At 35.9% G+C, this 8,947-nt stretch overlaps 1 protein-coding gene across 1 annotated transcript in view; it reads left to right on the top strand.

Moving 5' to 3' along the window:
- LOC109238974 (carotenoid cleavage dioxygenase 7, chloroplastic-like) overlaps positions 5,837-8,947 on the top strand; it is a 6,034-nt gene continuing 2,923 nt past the window's right edge. Inside the window, exons 1-3 of the mRNA XM_019405475.1 lie at positions 5,837-6,610; positions 6,804-6,932; positions 7,607-7,738. Of these exons, the coding sequence (XP_019261020.1) occupies positions 5,857-6,610; positions 6,804-6,932; positions 7,607-7,738 (1,015 nt within the window). The 5' untranslated portion in view covers positions 5,837-5,856. The remainder of the gene's footprint in view (positions 6,611-6,803; positions 6,933-7,606; positions 7,739-8,947) is intronic.

Raw genomic sequence — 8,947 nt, 5'->3', positions numbered from 1 at the left:
ACAAGTCATAATACCTCAAGTGAAGCTTGATCAGTACTCAGAGCCTCTTACACCAGACACCGATCCCAGGTGACGCTGAAGATAAAACCAGCTTACTCTAAACATCTAGATCCTTTCCTGCTTATCCGAGCTTGTGACATTCTTATCAATACCGTACCGCAACCTTGATCCTCAACTTCCAAATCCCATGCCACTCACTGCACTTAATCATGCCAATGTGCAAGAGTACAAAAATTTTATCATAACTCTTGAACCACTAATAGGGTAAACACTTCATCATATAGAAAACCTTTTACTTAGCTCATTTCAAGAGAACCATCGCAACACGCAACCGAGCTCCCATAACAACAGAAAATACAACCTCAGGTAGCGGTTTAACCAAGAATAATCTCTCCAAGATCCGTCTGCACATAACAGGTCATAATACTCGAAAGCCTCCAAATAAAATCAATTACAGCGAATATTAAACCTCGCACGTACCGTCATAAAACACATGAGTAACTCAACATGCTGAAGGAGCTGACCATTGCCATCATTATGCCGATTCAACCATTGCTAGTCGATCCGGCTTCTTCTAATTTACCCTGGACTTGCCTTAGGAATAATAATAGCTTCATTCAAAACATAGCGAACTAGATCTGCACTCGTCCTGAGTGATCCCATTTCAAAAGACCACATTGTCTCAAAACCCACGAACCATTTCATACCCCCCTTGTGCGCATAATCACGTCTTCAACTGACACACTATTATGATAATTCTTCTATAAATCCAAAGTTACAAGCTCCCATTCCTCTCATGATACCCCATAGACCGAAGATAACACGAAACACTCCAAGCTCGTTTATCATAATCCGCTGCAAAAGCTCGATATTCAACCATACTATGGACCCGAAATCCTTAGGCACCACGCTTTAACATTTGAGTCCACTAGGACCGTTGTTGAGAGTCACCCACTCTGACTTGTTCCCGAATATAATTAACTCCAAGGCTCTGCTAGCACTTGAATACCATTCTCAAAGAAACGCCTGGCTGAATCACCTTTCTTGTAAATCACCTCTACACGAAGCATAAATCCCAAGTCTTCCCAAAGCCTGAACATAAACTAATAAGGCCAATTATAACACACATTCCTCAAACCCTTTGCTCAAATCGCCACTGATGTTCCCTTTCCTTAGTCGTAACAACCCGCCCATATGCCGATAACCAGAAACCTCACAAGTAGATAACCATGCAATCCAATCGTAGGCGGTGGGCCTCTCCCACTTAGCTCGAAGCTACCATTACCTAACTCTGGAAAACCACCAAGGTTCATTCTTCATTGTCGACCTGATCTTGCACAACCAACTCGCCAAACTCCTCGAAATCCTTCTGTTTGACCTTTCATGAACACTCTGAATCACTAACCACATTCACCTATTTGACCTCTTACCGGATAGCCAGTAGAATTTTTCGTATCAAGCAAGCTCTTTTCTGTCGCATCCGATCTTCCTCCGTATAGCAGCCAATATTCCAAATTAAGCCCGTAGACCCAGTCACTGACCACCGTGAATCCCGAATCACTCTAATCTTTCCGAAATTCAATTCTGCCACGCCTACAAGTCATAATACCTGAAGTGAAGCTGCTCATGGCCTCAAACCGTTGAACGACGCGCTAGAGCTCAAAACGACCGGTCAGGTCGTTATATAAGACCTCTGGAGGATTTGAAAAACTCATGCCTTGTTTCATTCACAATGATGGAATACCAATTATTTGATATTAGCCTGTGGATAAGCTCAATAAAATATTCCTTGAACCCAAGCTTCCTGAGAACTGAGAACTGAGAACTGAGAACAGAAGTAAGAGGTCCAAGATATTTTGTCATAGGCTTTGGACATGTCCAGTTTCGTGACTACGTTGCCACCCTCCTTACCTCCCTTGATACCATGAACAATGTCCTGCACCAGAAGAATATTTTTAGTAATGGGCCTACCTTTCACGAACCCAGTCTGATTCCCAGAGACCACATTAGGAAGAATGGTCTTTTCTCTATACTCACCTAGTGTTAAAAGGGAAAACATGGAACACAAAACCTATATATCTTTTTTTACTTTTCTAAAAGAAAAGTGCGTATGTGCTCATTAGTGAAATCATTTTCTCCTCATGTTATGGTACCAAAAATGTATGATTTAAAGAAGCAAGGTGGTAAATTAAATTAAGACTTTGCGCATAGCAAATGATATTGTGCACTTCGTCTCCAATATGGTTGCCCTTGATTCTTGAAAGCCTTATAAATAATGGTCCTACCCACCAACCCAAGATCCACACTATTGGAACATAAAATTGATTGGACCCTGGTCAATACAAACCCCAAATTGGAAAGCTCCTATGTATTTTATATTTTTAGGAGTAGTTCAAAAACATTATATTATAGAAATGGTGGATGTTGATGAATGCATGAAATCACAAAGATTCCTCATTAGACGGCCATGAAACAAACAATGTGGACCCTCTTTTGTCGTTATGTTGATGGAATCAACCACGACATCTCATATTGGTATCAATATTTATGCATAATATATTATTACTACTAAGTAGTGTGAAATATAATCATGGATCAATTGTCCTTTTGCTTATGTGTATGGTGCACTAATGTTACTATTATTACTACTAAGGGTACTTGTAAATATAATTAACTAGCCGTTGGAATTAAGTATATTCTACAAAGTGATGATTACACTTGCATAAGGTTGGATATATAAATTTTTGTTTTCTGGCCAACTTGGGTTGAATGTGGTATATACCAATTGGCAAAGAAAGAAAGAAAAAGTGGAAGTGATATATTCATCAATATAATCATTTTCATGCAAAACTTTGATTTTGTACGACAACAAAATATAATAGTGATTCATCATTGCTCAATATAATCTATCATGACACATATACAACATTATGCTAATTTGTGAGACACTTGATTCTTCTACCACTAAAAGTCTATTTAATTTCCACACACATTATATATAATCTATGTGCTATAGAGATACCAATTATAATCGTGCACCTGGTTTATCATATTTCGAAGGCGAAATACATAAACAACCCCTTTAAGTTGTCCTCAACAATCAAATAAACACCTCAACTAAGCCCTTTTTCATATTGACACTTCAAGTGGTTATTAAGTAGATCAAGTAAACACCCGAGTGCAGCAGAGCATATGCGTGAGTTACACTTGCCAATGACATGTCAAATGAACCAATTAAAAAATGACACGTGTAATTTCCCCATAAAAACTTGACATGTGTAATTTACCAAAAAAATGCATTTAAAGAAGGAAAATACGTTTTTCCTAAACCACGTACCCCCCCCCCCCCCCCCACCTTCTTTCTCTCATCCCCTTTTCTCAAGTCTACCCAACTGTCCCAAAATAATACATTCATCCAGAAGATTAGAGACTAGATAATAACTAATAAATTGATAATTAACAATCAATTTTCACCACTAATTTGTCAAATTGGGATGATGCAAATGTCTCAAATCGATTTAAGAAGCAACCAGCAAGTGGGTTTCTTCCAAATTGAAAGAAAAAAAATCTGAAGTTCTTGAGGATTTGAAGGAAGATGGCCACACCTCCAATGTCCGGAGAATGTTCTTGGAGATGGATTCGGAACTTTTCGAAGAGTGTGAAAAGCAACACAATGAAAGAGTAGCAAAGTTTTCATTCCTTCATTTATCCATATATTAAACACCCTGTCTCTGAAGCTTCTCGCAAAAAGTCCTTCGACGACACAATGCCTCACCTGCCCTCTGCTACATATCTCTTTCGTTCGCCGTAGACCCACCCACCAAATGGAACTCTGCCCTTTTCAACCAAGGAACGAGCAACAACGCTTTGCTCCTGGGGCTCGTCTACACCACATAGACTAGCGCTTAGGCTTCTCTTTATGTTCCTTAGCGACCTTTGATTGATTCGTAAACCTTTCCCCGATGCCAGCGGAGTTGTGGAGCAGCGCGAGCTGACATGGAAGAAATTGGAAGAAGCTGCGGAACTGACCAGGTAGAACATGTTGGAACAGCTTATCAATTCCAGCTGAGCTCTGTGCCAATAGTACTTCTCTCTCTCATTAACCGGAATGCTTAGAACGTCAAACAATGCACGGTGATGGTTTTTGACTTTGCAAACTGAAGCTGATTTGCTCCGAGTTACTAGCCGAAGAAAAAATCAAATATTTCTAAGGAGAATGATGGACCTAATGAATTGTGCTCTTGTTTTGGAACGGGTTTTTTGCCTAATGACCTAAAGCTTACAATTTTTTTCTAATTGAAAGAAAAGGTGACCAACAATGGAGGGGGAAAAGGTGAGACTAGCAGAAATGATAAAGTGAAAATTAGGGTTTGGGTATTGGGCTTAAATTAGAGACTTCATTAAGGGTATATTCAGAATTACACATACAATTACCGTTATTACTGTTCGGGATGGGTAGACAACGTGCGTCTCCGAAAGTGCATGACACGCGAGGTGAACTGACTGTATCCGGTGTTTACTTGATCTACTTAACAACCACTTGAAGTGTCAATATGAAAAAGGACTTAGTTGATGTGTTTATTTGATCGTTGACGACAACTTAAAGGTGTCGTTTATGTATTTCGACTATTTCGAACTTTATACTCCTATCATTTTTTATGTGTATGTCAGCTCTTACACTTAAAAAAATTGGCCGGCTAGTTAAAAGAAGCAGTAAATAGAGGAGAAATTTATGCAGCTTTTTGGAATTTAACTAAGACGGCATATTCCTTGAAATTTGAAGAAAGGTAGCAAACAACAAACAAACAATATATATATATATATATATATATATATATTTCTGCACTCAGCTCGTACAATAAGCAAATAGGAGTTTGTCTTCCAATTAAGAAAAAGGTAGAGGCATAAAAGGTCCACCACCTTAATTAATTGTCTGAATACTATAAGTAACTTACAAAATCTGAATGTGGTGACATAGTCCCACCAAGACATTTTACAATTCCATACGATCTTACCAAAGCATAGGACAACTCGTCATTGCCAAGAAAATTAAATAGAAGCCAAACGAAAAGAAAGCTTTTGACTGTTTCCTTCCCCACCACTCACTCCAAATGAGTACTTTTTCTTTTAATTCTCTTGGGACGGTGATGTGAACTCTGACGAATCCAAATTTAAATATGCTAAGTTTTAACTTACAAGAGTAAGTTTTAAAATATACATCTAACTCTATTTATATATTTTTTGCTACTAATTAATATATGTTATATTTTCTTTTAGAAAAAAAAAAAGCTATATATAACGCTCAAATATATATATATTTCGTCTTTAAAACATTGAATTTTGTTGAATTCGCGAATCATAATTGGATCCGCTCAGGAACGGAGCTATGGGGTATAACCAGTAACGGAGCCACATTCAATCAAGGGGTGTCAATCGATACCCCTTCATTGGAAAATTACATTATATTGCTAGATAAACATTTTTATTTTATGTATATTTATTATATGTTGAATTTTCTTAACTTTTTTTGGTGTATCTAATATTTTTATATTTTGATACCCTACCTTAGTAAAAATTCTGATTCCGCCACTGGATGGAAGGGTTCATTGTATATTGGTTTTTTCATATATAAACAATAGATATTATTGAATTACCTTGACTCTTTTGTATGTTTTCGACTTTATATTTCGAATCCTAACTTAATGAAATTTCTGATTCCGCCATTGGATCCGCCACAAGGGAGGGAAGGGGGAGTGGGGTTGAGGGTGATGTAAACTTACATATTATATATAGGTAGTTCACTGGTTTGTTAATTTGTATCACTGCCATCCCTCTAGAAAACAAAAGCTAGCCAAAATGCAGGCCAAAGCTTGCCATAATATTATTCCTCCAAGGCTTCTGCCACCAGCAAAGTTGCCGTCCACGGCGAGCCACATAACATTGCCAAGCCACGTACCACGAGCCATAACAATAACTACATCACCAACTCACGAAGTTTATACACCAGTACCAGAAATTGATGATACAATTACTGCCTTTTGGGATTATCAATTCCTTTTTGTGTCCCAACGTTCAGAGGCCACTGAACCCATCACCCTTCGTGTCGTGGAAGGCGCCATACCGACCGATTTTCCCTCGGGGAAGTATTATCTCACCGGGCCGGGCCTTTTCGCCGATGATCATGGGTCCACGGTGCACCCTTTAGATGGCCATGGTTACCTAAGGACATTTGAAATTGATAGTGGTTCAGGTCAGGTTAAGTTCATGGCTAGGTACATTGAGACGGAGGCTCAGGCCGAGGAGCGGGACCCAGTGACCGGGAAATGGCGGTTCACTCACCGGGGCCCGTTTTCGGTCCTGAAAGGTGGGAAGATGGTTGGTAACACTAAGGTAATGAAGAATGTGGCTAATACTAGTGTGTTACAATGGGGTGGTAGGTTGTTTTGCTTGTGGGAAGGTGGTGATCCTTATGAGATTGATTCTAAAACTTTGAAAACTATTGGGAAATTTGAGCTCATCAACAACAACTGTGAATCATTAGCAGAAGAACAAAAATTTAATGGTGATTTTTTGGATGTTGCTGCTCAAATCTTGAAGCCCATATTATATGGTATGTACTACTATACTACAACACATTTTTTTTTTTTTCTTATAACGTTTATATTATTGGTGTATGTATTTTAACTTGTTATACAAAATTACCTGACTTATGCTCGTATTGCAGAGTCCTTTTTATTTTTATTTTTCTATTTAAATATATAAGGTTGACTTTCGTGATAAATATTTTTGGTGGGTATTTTCAGGGGTATTTAAGATGTCTCCAAAGAGATTGTTGTCCCATTACAAGATTGATACTCGTAGAAACAGACTTTTGATCATGTCATGCAACGCAGAGGATATGTTACTCCCTCGGAGTAATTTTACATTTTACGGTAAGTTAAGTTTGGTTATGAACTTGAATTGATTTTTCGTTTATTTTTTTAGTTTTAGAAAGTAAACAAGTCTTTAAGTGGGAAAGAATTAAAGAAAAAATGTTTATAAGAACTAAGAATCCATTGCACTAATATTGGTGCTTGTTCCAAAGTTTAGGTTTCGCTGGTAACTTCCACTGTAAAACAACAGAAAAAAGTTGGGAAAAAAAGAAAGAAACAGAAATATGGACATGCTTAAAAAACAAGCTTTTTCCTTGTAATATTTTTTTTAGGTTATCAGTTCTATATTATAGGTAAATTGTTTTTAATTACCTTTAAAATGACATGCTAATATATAAAACCATTTATACTAGCAATACATACATTTTAAACCTTTATAAAGAGAATATTCGTAGAGCCTTAATTGGCATAGTACTAAATCTAAAACAAGGAGGAGAAAAGACAAAGAGCTAAGGATTATCTAAGTATATTTTTTTTTTTTATGTTTCCAATGATCCAACTTCTTATAGTATATGTTAATGTTTGTTTGTATCAACATCACATGCAATGCTACGTTAACAAGAGAATGACAAAGCCAATATAAAACTAAATAAATCCAAATCATGTTTTGTTCTTTGGTTTTGTCTCTAATAGTACTGATCGATACTTTTGGTTTAATTTGGTTTATTATCTAGAATTTGATTCCAACTTCCAGCTGCTGCAAAGCCAGGAATTCGACATAGCAGACCACTTAATGATCCATGATTGGGCTTTTACAGATACTCATTACATATTGTTTGGAAATCGCATCAAGCTTGATATTCCTGGTAATTACTTAGCTAGCGTTTGGACATAGATTTAGTTGAAACTTGAAAAAATAATTTTTGAAGTAGTTTTGAAAAATAATTTTTGGAAGTTGAAATTATGTTTGGACATGCATTTTATTTGAAAAACATTTGAAGTTTTGTGAGTGGGAGAACAAGTTTCACCCAAAATCTACCCTAAACTAGATTTTGGGAACTTGAAAAATAATCTCAGAAATATTTCAAAAATAGATCATTAATCTATAAACAAACAATGTTTTCAAAAAAGATTTGAGAAAATGGTGCCAAAATGTATGGCCAAACGGGGCCTTAACCTTCAAAATTTACCACGGAATTTTAATTATTATGATCTCAGATTTTGAAAGTAAAATATAATGAAGCTTGAACCAGAATTTGGGTAACTTAAACAGATCCGTCCGTTTCATTTTATTTTGATATAGTTTGACTTGACACCGATTTTTTTTTTAGAAATTTTTTTTTGAAACTTGTGGTCTCAAACATTCCATAACATTTGTGTGGCTATACTAATTTCTCATTAAAGATAAAATATACTAAAGTTAAATTATTTTCAAATATAAAAATATGTCATTATTTTTTGAACGGATTAAATAAGAAAAGTGTGTCACATAAATTGTAACAAACAGAATACTATATTGACGTAATTACGTTGGTGTTCCTATTTACCTTTATTTCTCTGAAATTTATTTAATGAAAATCTTAATATTAAAAAAAAGTAGTTTTCCAGCTAAGTCAACTATACAATGTTAGGTTATCGATGGAGATTGCTGATACATAGAAAATCACAACTCTTACCTCTAGCTCTTCATAAATCACATAAAATTAATTAATCAAGAATGGGATGCCAAAACGTTGAAATCAATATGCACAGGAATATAAGTTTTTAGATAATTAACCAATACCCAGCACTTAAAAAATAAAAGGAATAGAATATAGTGAGATAAATCTTCGATCGCTTAATTAACTATGAATGCTTACCATTAAATAAAGATCAATTCACTTAAGAACTAAAAAACAACTCCTTACGTTAGATAGAGATCAATTCACTTAAGATATGAAGATAACTTTTTTTTTAAAAAAAAAAAAAAAAATACTTTCTCTGTACTGGAATTATATTCAATAAATACTCTTTCTAAAAAAAAATAGCAAAATCGATGGGAATTTCCATATATAACTTGTTAATTTTGAAGTGCA

Source organism: Nicotiana attenuata, chromosome 1 (assembly GCF_001879085.1).
Source record: "Nicotiana attenuata strain UT chromosome 1, NIATTr2, whole genome shotgun sequence".
Taxonomy (NCBI): Eukaryota; Viridiplantae; Streptophyta; class Magnoliopsida; order Solanales; family Solanaceae; genus Nicotiana; species Nicotiana attenuata.
This window is presented reverse-complemented; position numbering and strand designations above follow the sequence as displayed.